Here is a 16,425-nt window from a genome sequence, read left to right as displayed (position 1 = left end):
CATGTCATTTGGATTATGTAATGCATCAACCATGTTTACGAGAATAATGAATGATGTACTATGCCCTTTTATATATTCATTTGTTATTTCCTATTTGAATGATATTGTGGTATACAATGCTACCTAGGAGGAGCACATCTCACATTTGACGTAGGTGGTGGAGATATTAAAGAAGCAACAACTACTAGAAAATCTCAAGAAGTATGAGTTTTCATAGCAACCTTTGGTGTATCTAGGGTATGCGATAGGTGGAGGAGAGTTGAATATAGATCTAGCCAAGATGGGAACCATCATGAAATAGTAGATGCCTAATAACGTTTCTTAGGTTAGGAGTTTTGTTGCAGCAACATAGTACCTGAGGAAATTCATATCCTGTTTTAAATGGTAGCAACGCCACACAATGTCATAATAGCAAGTGGAAAGAGTTTCCTATGGGGAAAGGGTCAAGAGAGGGTCTTCAAGGAACTAGAAAGAAGAATATCAATCAAGCACCAGTTTGGCATTACCAAACTTACAGTAGCCCTCTGAAGTGGAGATAGATGCGAGTGGGTATGTTATGGGAGTGGTCTTGATGTAGGGAGGAAGGCCTATATGCTACCAATATTGTGAAGTATTTCATGGGGCAGTTCCTAAATACCCTACCTACGACAAGGAGCTTTATGCCCTAGTGCAGGATGTGAAGAAGTGGAAGCACTATCTAATGGGAAAGGAGACAACAATCCACACAAATCACTAGCCACTACCATACATGTAGGCCCAAAGTAAGCTACAGTGAAACATGCATTACAAGTGGATGGGATTTGTACAGTAGTTTCATTTGGTGATCAAGTACAATAAGGGTAACACAAACAAGTTGGACGGCATGCTTTAAGGCCGCCCACATCAAAGACCACAACTTTGGGAACTCTAACACATATGGAGTCATTCACCCATGATGAATATAGATAAGCATATTTAGAAGATAAGGACTCAAGGAGGTGTTTTAACAGTTGCAAAGTCAGATTCGTGTGGATGTGGCAATAGCACTACTGACTAACATCTCCAGGATGAGTTACTCTATATGTTGTAGAAGGTATGTGTCCCTAAAGGTGAGTGATTGCAACTAATTAGAGAGACTCACGCCTCCAAGGTTGCAGGGAAATCTGGTGTAGGAAGGACTATGGCCAACTTGCAGAGATATGTGTATTGGCCCAAGATGCAAGAACAAGTAGCTAGGTTAATAAGAGGATGCATGCTTTGTTGTACCAGCAAGCCTAGCAACATGAAACAAGGTCTATATCATCTCTTAGTAACCACTCGTCCTTGGGAAAGAATTTCCATGGACTTTGTGGGAGGTTTACCAACAACCAGGAAGGGACATTACTACATGTTTGTGGTAGTTGACAAGTTTAGCAAGATATGTGTTCTAAAGCCCTGTAAAAATACCATTAGTGGGAAAGAAATAGAAAACTTGTTCTTTGGATAGGTATGGGTGCACTTTGGGATACCAAGTAGCATCGTTTTAGATAGGGACAGCTACACTGTGGGAGAATATGGACACAAAGTTGAAGAGGTTTACAACATTCCATCCATAGACAAATAGACAAAGAAAAGTAGTCAATAGGCCTTTGGTGCAACTATTGAGGGGATATAACCAGAAGCATCCAAAGACCTGGGATGAAAATCTGGTATATATATAGTATTCTTACAACAAAGCAATCCACACTTCTACTAGAAAGGCCCCATTTGAAACTTGTTTTGGATATTTGTCACCTTCACCTTTGTACATTGCATATGGACAACAAGGAGGAGTGAAGGAAGATCTTATAGGAGACGCCTTGAGGGCTGGAAATCTTATAGAGAAGATCAAGCAAATCCATATACTGGTATAAGAGACACTACAAAAGTCGCAGGAGAAATATAAAGCCAGGCAGGATCAACATAGAACAAAGAAATCCTTCAAGGTAGGAGAGAGAGTATGGCTACATTTGAACAATGAGAGGTTACAGGGGCCTAGTAAAAAAATCAAGGCTCTACGATATGGTCCCTTAGAGATACTGGAAAAGGTGGGTGATAATTCCTATAAACATAGTTTGACACCATATATGTGCATTTACTTAGTTTTGAATGTAGAGAATACAAAATTATATGAGCCTTCCATGTTAGATCAAGAAGAGGAATATTTCCTACCTTCTATGGATGATTTGGAACTAGATGCTCAGGCAAAGTTGACAAAATATATAGTTTTACAAAAGAGGTCTAGAACTACAAGACAAGGGTAGCATGAACTTTGGTAGATTGGGTTGAAAGGACAACTTCCAGGAAAAGCCAAATGGTGTACCCAAGAGAAGGCAGAGGAAAAATTTACTCACCTCGTTCAATGAAATATTTTGGGGACCAAAAACCTCCCAAATGGGGAGGTGTGATCTAAGTTGGATCATTATATTGTTTCTCATCCATATTGATGCTTTTAGAGTGGAAAAAGTGGAGGAATCAACTCACATGACCCTTTTTACCACTGGGACCCAATCTAGAAAATTGGGGTCTGAAACCTTCCAGGAGCGTTTTAAGGCATCAAACAATGTTCTTTGGGGGGTGAAATTGTATTGCTTTATTTTGGTACCTTTTATTCCTATTCTACACATAGAGCCCTTTCCAACAACATAAGAATTGCATCAATTGGAGTTTGTATCCAAAAATTATGCCACTCAGAAGTTGACCTTCCTATTTTCACAACCATAATTCGAGAGGATGCCATATCACCCCTCATAATTCATGGAAAATGGGATATCCACTTGATTATGATGAAGAAGACTCTAGAAGTAAATCTTGTTAAGTGTTTAGGTAGTCAAACCTAAGCATTAGTAGGTTATTGGGTTGCATTATAATTGTTCCACTAGGAGGGAAAGGGGTTCCATTCTTTCGAGTGCATTTGTTCCATGGTTGAGCAGAAATAGGCAAGAGGGATAGGAGATAGAGCACACAGAGAGGATTTGTGAAATATAGTAGCCCACAAACCACAAGCCATACTTTTTTGTACTCACAACCTACTCACAATCATATTTTCATTCAAAGAAAAGGAGTGGAGCATCCTCACCTTCCAATTGGATTTTTCTCCTGTAAGGGTTTCCCTAGTCATATTGTGTGTCGAATGTGTTTGTGAGGTTTTTTTTTCATCGTTCTCTATTTTCTACATAATTTTTCATGCATACACTATTAACAATAATCTATAGATCTAGAAACCTAAAAAGAAATAAAGCTGCAAAAGTGTAGAATTTCGTATTTTTAAATATAATTTTATCAAATCTATTGTGATGAACTATCTAGTGGAATATCCACGACAGTTTATGTTTCTCATCTATTGAGATCTACTGAAGGGTGTTGGCAACAGCTCCACTGACGGTTTATCATGAATGTTCTCTTGGCTTTGCAAGTACCTATGTAGGGTGCTTTGTTGGTGTTTAGATGCGTCATTTCATGTGCACTCTCAGATCATCATGCATAGGATTTGTTGTCGCTACATGAGAGAAGAGATCTATGAACTAAGGAAAGGCTCGCCAATAAGAAAAATATATAGAAGAGACACAACAATATCAACTATTAAGCTTTGGTTGCAGACAAGTGGAAATCACAATTTGAATCCATGGATAACAAGGGGCATAAGGTGAGGGACACCTTCATTTGAGGTAGGGAAACAACTCCTAGCCTTGTATCAGTGGGAGGAAGAGCCTTCCATGTCTCTAGGAATTATTTACATGAATTTTTTGAATAGTGGATGCCTCCCTCATCATCAAGTAGGAAATTTTGGTTCAACTCTCTAGTGTCATCAACCTCCCTCCTCAAGACTTGATTATGTTGTCTCCTCACTAGTATGCATGCTCTACTAACTCCTCAAAGACACTACCACCTTTATCTAGGTGGTATATGTAGTTGATGCTCTCCTTAGGTGATTATGTTAATTTTTTTTTATGTTTTTTCACTATATATTCTTTAATGGGACAATATGTTAAGCAATGTACCTCGATAGGTGGAGCTAGATATTTATGCTTCCTACTTTTATTTATCTTTTGAAATATTTTGTTGATTATAGAATTCTTTTTTGAATTTTGTAATCGACTTGGATATGTATGCTCAGTAGTTTTATGGATCTTTTGAAATTTTATGGTTGATCTTTGATTTAATTTTTTAATTTGGTAATGATTTCTAAAACAAACAAACAAACAAAACTTGTAAAGTGGATTGAATGGTCTAACTTATGCAACCATTATTATGCAAGAGTGCATCTAGCCATGCAATTTGAAGCATGTAAATGCACAAGGAACTCATGATCCCACTTTAGAAATGCTAATTTGGGTGTATATACCATCATCAATTTAAGCATTTCAAATGCTTCATGTTGCATGTTGCCTGATTTAAACGACACTTGCTTCCTTGTTAAGTAGTCATTGGTAATGCTTAGTTCATGAACTCCCATCATCATAATCACTCGTAACTTATAAGGATCTTTTTAAAGTTACTCTCACAGAGCCCACTTTGATGGACTCAATGATAATCATATTATTTGATATAGTCTCCTTCATTTTAGCAAAGCTTCCTAATGTTGGTCTTGTGATCGATGCGTTCACCAATCACCCAAGAATGTATTTAGATATATTGTCAACATTTCAATGAATGCATATACTATCATTATCTATAATATAATTTGCACACTATATATTCTAAATGCCATCCAATTACAGGCATATTGTCCCTTTCCTAATATGAATGCAGTCTTCAATCTCTCAGAGTTCTCCATAATGTTGATATGGTTACATATACAAAATCTAACGAGGAATGGTAAGTCTATGGTATCCATAAACGATATAGAGAAAAAAATCTTTAGTAATTCTTGCATCAAGTTCTTAGTAATCACAACATATTCCCAACTTGTCCATCTCTTTCTTTGACATTATCACTAGTGGTAACACCTAATCAATTTCATTAACTTTGAAGTTCATCAACTTCTAACATTTCATTGATTTTGAGAGATACATGCTTAACATATTTGGGGTTCATTTGATATGGTCTCTTCATGATTGGTTTTCTCATCTTCCATCAACTTAAGTGAAGTTCCTTATGCATCCATAGGGATGCAATTTATATTACTATGAATACTTCAATCACTATTGTTAACAATCTTAGATTTCATTCACTACACATAATAATGTTTTGTGATAGTGGTTTTTTTTATTTAATAGTTTCTTCCTTATCGTGGATAACTTTGTGTTAAATTTCTTTGTTCTAACATAGTTGTGAAATAGACTAGAAATACATGAATTTGTCATTTTAAATTTCCCAAAAAATTCCTCAAATAAAATTTAGATGTCAACATTTCTCTTGTTATTAGGTTTTATTTTTCTAAATGGTTGATTAATAATCTTAAAAGGTGACTATTTTTAAAACCTTTAAATAAATTTATAAAAAAATGATGACTTATAAAAATATACCAGATTTAGATTTTTCTAATAAATATTTAACATAAAGAAATTAGCAAAACACATTGAATTGAATTTAGCTTTTTCTTAAATTAAATTTTTTATAATATATAAACTTTCTATATTTATAATATTTCATTTATCTTTACAAAAATAATTATTATCATTAAAACTAATATACGCAACATTATGAATACAGTCACTATTTGCCTTCAATTAATTTTAAACATGCATAAAACCTCAAAATTGATATCATATTAAAAAATAAATCAATAAATAAATTATAAACTTTAATATATTTAAAATCCCATATTCATAAGTATTATAAATCCATAAAATTTTCTAAACCAACTTGCAAAGCTTAACCCTTTATAATCATTTAACATAATATAATTCTATTTTTAAAAATTAAAATTATACAGAAGAATGATTGTATATTCCTTTAATGTGCATCTTCTCTGACTTGCTATTTGCGATATGGATGAATTGCAAGAAGTGATCATTAGTGGGTTGTTTTAAGAACTTTCTCAAAATCCTCATAAAGAGTATTTTTGGATAGTAAACTAGACATGATATGAAAATTTTAGATTATTATGTTAAATTTATAAAACTAAATTGCCAGAGTTGGATTATGATATCCAGTGGGTTATTTTGACGGTGCTTGCACCATTATTCTATGGAATAGGGGTTGTCATATACTTTTCCCATTTACATTTTCCTTGAAGTAGACAGTAGATCTTCCATTGCCGGAGGTACCAATAATAAGGTATAATTTTATGCGCTGTCTCCTTTCACAGATTGCAAAAATGAAAAATCTTAACAGGATCCAAGTCCTTGGGGCTCACAGATTGCAAAAATGAAAAATATTAATAGGATCCAAATCCTTGGGGACTCTAAATTGGTTATTGATTGGGAAACAAGCAAGAGCACAGTTTATAATATTGGATTGGACTCTCTCATCTTGAAAATTTGGGAGCTGGAATCCTCCTTTGAATGAATTACATATAGCCATATCTTGATAGAACTTAAGGAGGAAGCAAACACTGTCTCAAAATAAGCCTTACAGCCCTTCCCGGCCCTCTCAAGAATATATGAGTTCAATGAAAGACAGAAAATCAATACTGTGCTAATGCATATAATCTCCCTCCATTTTCATAATTTCTTTTTGCTCTCATCTTTTTTTGGAAGGCAATGTACAAATGGCTTACAACAAGGCATGTAGAAATATAAAAAGTTACTTTGGAACAGCAACTTGTAAAACAGAAAGTTTTGTAGAGGTGGATACAACAAAGATGTACAAGCTGTGATCTCTACAGGCTTTAGTAAGGCTCAAGATGCAAAAGGCAGCAATGCATATATTTCTCATATGAATATATCAAGTTTTTTCTTTGAAAAAAAATATAAAACTAAATTATATCAGAGATTTATATTTTAGTAAATGATATTACGATATATTTTGTTATGAAGAAAGCTTGTTTAGAAAGCAATTCTGAGTTTGGTTGTACAAATATAAAAAATAAAAGAGACACGTATCTATGATATGGTAATCCATTTCTTTATTGTTTTTATCCATCTGTGTCAAAGGATAAACTCAAAATTAACCATTGTTAATCACAATTGAAATTTTTAAGGTGAGAATCCAAACTCACATAGATATTTTTTTATTATTGATTATCTTGCATATTAAATAAAAATAAAAGGGATATCAAACCTAAATCTCATTGTAGAGTAGGTCTTTGTGAATGAACATTTCATGCAGAAAACCTCACCTCTCTATGAACAGCTAGAAAACCTCAACTCTCTATGAATAGCTATTTCATGTAAAAAACATTGGCCTTTTTGTGAGCTGCCTGCTATGTAAAAACAATGACTTTTTGAGAAACCATTTCACGTAATGTTTCTATGAGTAGCCTTATATCACATAATTTTCAGAGTCCTCATGACCAAACATATCATGTGCAACCAATAACAAGTTCATCCATGGATGGGCCTAGTTGAGCATTCCAGAATTTAATCTATCATTTGAACCTTACCAAATCACAAAAGTGGGGATGGATAAAGTGATTGAATATGTATTTATTGTGTACTTATGGGAAGTCTAAATTAGTTATGTATTATTCTTTATTATTTTTTTATTGCACCGAAGTCATCTATTGGTTATTGGATTGTAGCAGCAATATACCAACGTTGTATTTCTAGCACACCAAAGTCGATGGTCAAGGTTTGGTATTATGTCCAACAAGATGTCACCAATACAAGTCTTTTTCATTGTATTATACAATGTGCGTTGATGCTACAAATTTTAATTTCAATTTCAAATTTTCTCTTTCTTTCTCATGTTTTTGTATGCTTGAATCAAAATTCTATTAATAAATAGTTACGTCTATTATTTGAGCACTAGTGTTGAGACCCCAAAAATCTAGACGAGTGATTGTAAACTCGAATAAAAAACATCAATTGGAATTTGTTTTTCTATCTGTCAACAATTTAATATGAAGTCCCACATTTCCAAACATGAACCAGTGACCTTTCTCTTTCCAATTATGTAATGAAGGACCTTTATCACCACAAAATAAGTTGAGTTGCAGATAATTTCCCTTACTAAGCTTCATAAAATAAGCTTCGAGACTTAGAAGCCCACACCACTAAACCAACCAAAGCAAGCAACACCAAGATGAAAAAGCTGTTGTCTGAAAAGAGACAATTAATAGCCTTGCCTTTTTGGGCTTCCAATTTTGAGTAGGTGAAGCTAAGGGCTAAAACATAATTGTGTGCTTATTAAACAATTGTGTTCTCACCCTGGCTTGGAATGTCTACAGTGCCTAGCTATGTACAAATATTAATGGTTTTTACTATAATACTTACGAGAATAATAACAAAGGAACTATTTTTTCCTGTTAATGTGTCCTATCTCTATAAATACATTCTTCTACAATGGTTATGGACCATAGTACATCCATAGTGCATACCTTGAATAACATATATCTAGCACTTTCATTATTTCACTAACTACTCAATTCAACAATAGAGTCATTGTACTCTTTGACAAAGCAATCCAATTCACCATGGCTTGGAATGTCTACAATGCCTAGCTATGTACAAATCTTAATGGTTATTACTATAATACTAAAGAGAATAATAACAAAGAGGAACTATTTTTTTCTGTTAATATGTCTTGTCTCTATAAATACATTCTTCTGCAATGGTTATGGACCATAGTACATCCATAATACATACCTTGAGTAACATATATCTAGCATATAAAAATGAAAATTTCACTTTACATTATTTCAGTATCAATTCATCAATTGAGTCACTGTACTCTTTGCCAAAGCAATCCAATATATATGTGAAACTCTTTTTTACAAGTTGAATACAATGAGCAAAATGAAAAAGGGAGGAGAGAATGCAACAGATTGAGTTGGAGGTGACTATGATAGAGTTGGGTAACTATGATAGGAACATATACACAAAGGCATACTGTCATTTTTATTACACTTTCACAGGATTATCCAAATTAACTTTTGCCACAGAATTCAACATTAAATAAACTTGGTACCATTTATGAATTAGGCCGAGAAAAGGGCCCAGTTCTTCAAATAAAAAACATCCTTTAGGTACAATTAGATCTTACAACGATTCGATGGGTATCAAACTGGTGGCCCCCATAATGTGAACTTGCCATAGAACCGCTGGACAAATCTAAATTTATCTATATATCCTCCAGATTTGAGTACATTTTTGTAACAAGACCTTGGTTCCTTGGGTTTAGTTCGAGTGGTTGGGAAAATAGTTTGTTATCTTCTCCACCTGGTTTCAATTCCCATACAAGGACATGTTAGCACATTGTGATAAAGCTTGAAGAGCAGGCGCTCCCTGGGATAGAGTCCACTCCGGTCGGGTCATGATGTTCCAACTATTATTATAATTTTCTCGGTATATCTGGGTTGCAGGCTGTTGGATATATACTTGGTGTTATAGTGGCAGCCCAAAGGTTTGTTCTTGGGCTTGTCCAGATTACTCCAACAAGTTATGGATTGACCATGGTTTAAAAAAAAAAAAAAAAACCTCATACATTATGGTTTTCAATTTCCTAAAGAGAATTCAAAGACCAACCAATGTTCCATTGGGATAGACCACCTACATCCCAGGATGAGGGCACAAAGACCAGCCAATGCTCCATGGGGATGGATCACCTGCATCCCAAGATGAGGGCACAGACTGAGAACATCCCCTACCTTCCTCTTTCCAAGAAGAGATGTCACAGGGATGTCCCATGGACATCCCCTATCAAAAGGGATACCAAGGCATCCCTCAATGGGACATCCCCTATCAAAAGGGATACCAAGGCATCCCTCAATGAGCTGGGGAATGCCCAGGTGTCTCCCAGTTGGTGAAACTCATTAAAAACCAGTTTTGATTTTTCCATCTCTTTTTAGAGTTCCACGTACAAAGTAGAGAGTTTTTTTTTGTGTTTATGGACTCTGTTCATACTTTATGAAAGTCGTCCCCTGCACAAATTTTATATTTCAGGGCAAGGGGATGTCCCCTATGTCCTGTACCTTGTTCTCCCATGTGCCATATGCTGAAATCTATGACGGTATCTCTAGCCATCCTTGAAATTCATGCCCCTCTCACCCCATCCCCTAACTACTGTGAAATAAATCTGCAAACACATAAACCAGCCGCATACCTTGAACAGATGCATATAGCAAAAGGAGAAATACCATGCTAAAGAGTGAGGAGTAGCCACATAATTGCAAGAATCTTGAATGTTATCATTTGTACAATGTAGTGTAAGATATCATTTGGAACTCATATATGAAAGAGCATCGGACTAAAAAAACCATTAAAAAAATTAACCAAAAATAAGTCTGCATTCCTCCCAGAGTTAGGTCCTGTAATGCAAAGCTTAGAGGCCACCATGAGGAAACAACCTGCTACAGTTGAAACAATAAATCAAACCACCTTGTATCATGTGTTCTAACAAAAACATGTATCCATACACATGCACCATAGAGACAAAGGCATGTATACAGTATCCGACATCCCACTAATTAAGACGAAGTTTAAAAGTTAAAATGTATACTATATGCAATTTTCACATAACGTAACCAATAAGTTGCCAGAGGTTCTATCTCACTGAGACATTGCATGATCGGCCATCTCCACGAAAAGGTATTTCTATTTTTACTGGAAACGCATTCTGGATCTTGGAAATACCACAAACGCTTTAAAAGTGCTATTATTGCCACACGTCATACAACTGGATGGTTAGAACTTAAATTTCTACATAAGTTAGACATGATGGAGACTGGAACGTGTATAACAAAATTCCATATATTTTGTCACATAGAACGAGTCCAGAGCCTGTAGTAAAACTCCCAAAATTCTTGCACACATTAAACTCTCAGTGAGCATGGGTAACTCCAGAGAGAAAAGAATTGGCAAAACAGGTTATGTTATTTCCATGCAAACTTTCCTCATTCAATTTTCTGCATCTCCATTCTTTGCCTGAATAGCTACCTTGCATGGTAGGCTTCTGAACTGGAACTTAATGGCAGAATTCAATATAGTTTAGCACATATAAAAAAATGCATCAAATTATCCAGAACCGATGCCAAACATGGGCCATTCAAGACAAATATATTATATAGAAACATGGGCTTGTCCAGTTTAAATGCAAAGCTTTAATAATTCCTCTTTTGCATCTCCTTTCTTAAGCTGACTAGATCCTTCGCATGGTCAGCTTTTCCTGAAGAGAGATTTAGCAACCTAGCATCCTTCAAATTCGGTCAAGACCCAATTCAAATAAAGTATCTTCTGGCTTACATGGATAAAGGTAACAACATTCTCCTTTGCCTTTTCCTTGCTAGCTTGAAATGTCGAATAATTTTTAAGCATATTGGTAAAAGAATTGCAAAACATACAAAGCTGACAGCAGGCCAAGTATATTTGAGATAAAGAGCAATACATGCAGATATCAATAACACAAAGAACAGGAATAACCATAAACGAGCTTTGGCAGCATCATCCCTGCATACACATAAAATTAGCCTCTGAGTTAGAAACAACCAATATTTGACATGAGTATTTGTAGATCTAAGAACCAACATTCCATATAAAAAAGCTAAGATGCATTAGAAAGATGGTTAAATGAATTCACATTGCTAGTTTATATTTGAAAAACTATGGATGACAAAAGAACAATTCAGACCTTACAATGGAAACAAAAGGAAAACATAGATCCTCACATTAAACTAAAACCAGCATAGATCCATTTTAAATACGGATCTAACATGAGTCGAGAGGGATCCAACTTCTTCACGTGCAAATTTTTTTATGAGCAGACATTAATTAAATGTTTTGTATAGTTATCTTTTTTCTTTTTAGAGTTTTTAAATTTTTATTTTGGCCGAAATGAGCAAAATTTCAACTTTGATGATGGACGGACAGGGTTACACATCATACTATGCTGTAGAATGAGCCTCTCGGCTCAACCAATACAATGGTTGGGCAATAGAAATATAAATTGCAGTAAGCGACTCGCCTATGTGCCAAGAGCCGCTAAAAGCCACAGGATTAATTCAGGATAACTACATGGTGAATCATGAAGATTAAAACCCTTCCCTTTTATGCTCTATGTTTTACACCCTACCTTCCACCGTAAATGTACTCCTAAAAACCCAACTTGCACCTAAATGTTGCTACTCTCCTCCTAACTTCCTGTTATCGCTTTATGAATATCAAACAATAGTAACAGACTAACCCTAAGCATTCACTATGATAGTGGAAATTTGTAATTTAGGAGACATCCTACAAGAAGGATTACATATAATTATTAATGCCCCAAAATATAGCATTAATTGCAGAAGAGCCATCAAACCTTGGTCTATGCATGTTGAAAATTCTGCATTACAAACCCTAATACCCAAAAGGAAAATGCTAAAGCCACATATTACCTTACAGACTAGAAAAAAATTATTTCTTTGTAATATCCACTTGTGACCAAAGATATGAAAATAGGACTCAAATGCACAGCAGATATCAATAGCAAGATGAGGAGAGGTGGGGGCATTCTCTCCAGAAAAAAAAAAGAAAAAATACGCAAAAATATATGTACTATTTCACTTGAAATTATTTAGAAAAGTAAGATATACTGCAAGAAGCATTTCCCTAGTAACAATTGATGCTTCTGAAGAGTAGAAAGATCATAATTTTCTCTTTATTTTTAATATATGTACTCTTTCACTTGAAATTATTTAGAAAAGTAAGATATACTGCAAGAAGCATTTCCCTAGTAACAATTGATGCTTCTGAAGAGTAGAAAGATTATAATTTTCTCTTTATTTTTATATATATATAGTTATGGCAACTCAAATACAAGGTTTTTAATGGTCAGCTGATGCAGAGATGGAGGCAATTCATAAATTCATGTTATTTAATTCAAGAACAATAAAGCATTGGGTAGGTTCAAGCCCGGTGGATAAGCTTGAGTTGCTGACTGCTGTTAATTACAGGTAGGTGGTCATGGGGTCAAGTCCCATGGCTGGCTGCCTCTGTGAATGCTGTGAGCCTCACTTGATATCCCAGCTGGGTTAGGTTGCCAAAACTGCGACTGGCTGGTTTACCCTGGGTATCATGATCCTCAAAATGAGGGAAAGTGCCTAGTGGGTTTCCCAAGATGTGCACTTCATTGAAAAAAAGAGAGAATAAAAGGATAAAACAAGAAGATTTAGTGTACCAAGCCTCTTCATGTCCTATGTTGTACTAGTCCTGATGATACAGCCTTCATCCTTGCAGTCACCTCTATGAGCAGCCTCCCCAATCCTTCTTCCTTCACAATCCTTCACATGTACAGACTTAATTGTGCTTCCTCATAACCAGCTCCTTGATCATAAATCTGCACTCTCTTCATCATTCCCACTCACTCATAGGTCGTTGCCTTATTTATTTCAACTCAGTGACATTGTTGCTCCAATCTGTGGTATAGGAATTCTGTTCAAATTCTAACTTTACGTCTTGCAATGTGACTGTGGCGACTGTTGAGCAAGGTGTTGTCATTGATGTCAAATTTTAGTCATTGCTGTCAATTGTTGTCACTGATGTTAAGTCTCAATCATTGATGTCCAGCTATGTCAAGTTCAAGGGGGAGCTTATTGAAGTGAGATGGTTGAGCATGTTGGCGGCTACAATTGTTTGTGTCAAGTTCACGGGGAGCCTAGTAAGTGTGTCATCATTGTTGTGTGAGTGTTGCTGCCTAGCCTAGTTCAAAGATGCAGGTAATATCTTTGAGGCATTTATGTTTCAATTTCTTAGCTCGAATGAGGCAACTACATGTTCAGTTGGATAGTCCTCTCCAAGACATTTCCAACAATATATGGCACTTGACCTAACTCCAAAGGAGTGACAAGAAAAGTCAGGTTAAAGTTTGGCAGGGTTCCAACTCCTCCTGGTTTCAGTGCGCACAAAATGACAAAAAATTCCACCCCCGCCTTCCCTCTCATTAAACTGCGGAAAAACTACGGGGGGTTGAAGTTCAGTTATAGCCATTTGATCTGACAAGCTATTAGATTTGTGTGGTGCGCTCAACAGAGGTGCAGGTGGATTAGTTGCATATGTGACAAATTTTGCCCCTCCACCCCCGCTCTTGTTAAACATCGAGCAGGCAAGGGGACCCCAAAATGATTCTCCGCCTTTGATCTAGCAAGAGTTTTAACAATCAATGGCTAACAAAGTTCAGTGACACAAGTGGTAAGCGATGAGTATTGGCAAGCGAGGGAGTGGTAAACCATCGTTCCTAGCCTCTATCCACAAGGCGCTAGGGTAAAGCACTTAGGGTCTTATCAAACTCCCTGGTCCTATCAATGCACAAATAACAAGGGCGACAAGCCCCCAGTCACAACCCCTACACATAGGATGCTTGTTAAAATTGGAAACTAGGGCAAAACTTCATGTGGGTCATCTTATTCATGGCTGATAATATTTTTATTAGATTCCTCTCGTCAAGAGGTGTAGGATTGATATAAAGATCATCCGATTCCGATAAGTATTCATGGAGATATGAATTTATTTTGATTATGGAATTATTATCAAGCCAACCTACAACTCATGTAGGCTCAAAAGCCCAATAGTCGCATCTATTCAAACACCAACGTTGTGTATAAATATAAGAGGACTTTTTCCTCATTTTCACTCACTCTTCTCATCACATATCTCTCTCTCTCTCTACTACGCAGAAATGAGTCTCTTCTCTACTGCACAGAAATGGGTTTCTCTCTCACACATGTGAAGCCGGAAGCTGTTGAACTTGAAGCTGCAACTGCAGAAGTAAAGATTGACCTGTGTGGCCTAGAAGATCTCCTCTTTGGAACTGCGATGTAGGTTCATCTAAACCTCCTCTGAAAGCCGCAACTTTTGGTAGTGGAATGAAGTCAATCTGACGAACGGTTGGCAAGATATCGACTGCCCTAGTTTGAACCCGGAAACTGCTGAAACTGAAGCTGCAACTGTAGAAGTAAAGATTGACCTGCATGGCCTAGAAGATCTCCTCATCTGAACTGCGTTGTAGGTTCATCTGAACCTCCTCTGGAAGCTGCAACTTTTGGTGGTGGAATGGAGTCAATCCGACGGTTGTGAGATATCGTCTGCCCTAGTTTGATAATGAAGCCGCTAATGTTGATGCTGCTAATCTAGGGTTTTCTACTGCTGATATGAATCAGATTTATTGTACTATTTCTCTTTGCTGAATTATTGAAGATAAAAGAAGATTTGATCAAAGGGTTTCCCCACACATTGTGGGGTTTGTCCCTGGCTAGCCGCCACATCTTGTGTCTCTTGTCTTGGCTTGTTTTCTGTCGATCGTTTAATGTTCTATCTGCACTTTACTTTATGTACATGTGATTGCTAATCTGTGGAATATAATAAGAAAAAGAAGTAAACTGTTATAAGCATAGAACATACCATAACTCAACATGGTATCAACGCTGAGGTGAAGACAAAGCCCGAGCAAGAGCAAGAGCAATCACCGAAGAGAAGATTGGCAAGGTTATCCTAAAAGAACTATGGGGTCCTCAACACTCTTTCCTGCCGAAGATAAGCTCCGTGAGAAAGATAACTTTCATGCATGGAAGATGTCTATCAATCTAACCCTAGAAGATCCAGGAGTGCTGGACCATGTAAGAGGCAATATTGTTGAGCCTCCATCAAATGCATTCGTTGCTACATGGAACAAATGGAAAATCGAAGAAGTCAAAATAGAAGATCATCCGGGACTCTATCGACAAGCACTTGGTGGCCTACATCTTTGAACTGGACACCTCCAAGGAAATCTACGATAGACTGGGAAATGGCACTCACGACTCTTGGAGGATTACCATCCAAATGGTACGTGTTCAAGACTACTCTTCTGAACTATAATGTAATTCCTGGTTTCGAGGAATCAATGGCTAGATGCATTCAAGAAGAAACAAGGGAAGAAGAGCAAGAAATGCCCATGCCTAAAGGTCCTCCTGCTGCCTTTTTTTCTCATGCTAAGAAAATAAATAACTCTAAAAGAAAGGCTAGACCTAAGGGTGGAGGAAAATGATGATGTTACATCTGCGATAAAGCAGGTCACTATGCAAGGGAGTGCCCTAATAGAAAGGACTCACACCAGGACGATGATCAAAATCCCTCTGATGGCAAATCAAAGGAATGACAAATTCAACAGCAAAGGTAAGAGGAGAGCTGGGGATCGAGGAAGAGGACAACCATTCAAGAAGGCTAGAAATTCCAAGATATATTAAATGCACCTGACCTCAAAAAGAACCTAGTGTCCATCTCGGCAATGGAAGACAAAGGCTACAAGGTAACCTTTAGCGATGGCAAGGTACGTATATGGAAAAATAATGTTAAAGATGCCTTTACTCTTGGGTTTAGTGTTGATTCATTATATCAGGTCGATGGAAGTCTGCTAGGTGTCATGTCTTAT

At 36.4% G+C, this 16,425-nt stretch overlaps 1 protein-coding gene across 1 annotated transcript in view; it reads right to left on the bottom strand.

The window, feature by feature from the left end:
- Positions 1-10,775: 10,775 nt before the first annotated feature.
- The window catches only part of LOC149214447 (uncharacterized), a 120,114-nt gene continuing 114,464 nt past the window's right edge, over positions 10,776-16,425 (bottom strand). The window contains exon 2 of the mRNA XM_089392307.1: positions 10,776-11,489. Coding sequence (XP_089248433.1) covers positions 11,282-11,489 — 208 coding nt within the window. The 3' untranslated portion in view covers positions 10,776-11,281. The remainder of the gene's footprint in view (positions 11,490-16,425) is intronic.

Source organism: Pinus tabuliformis, chromosome 1_1, assembly GCF_031772625.1.
Source record: "Pinus tabuliformis cultivar Carrire ecotype Pingquan chromosome 1_1, CPIR1, whole genome shotgun sequence".
Classification (NCBI taxonomy): Eukaryota; Viridiplantae; Streptophyta; class Pinopsida; order Pinales; family Pinaceae; genus Pinus; species Pinus tabuliformis.
Note: the sequence above shows the minus strand (reverse complement) of the source record. Positions and strands in the feature narration are given on the sequence as shown.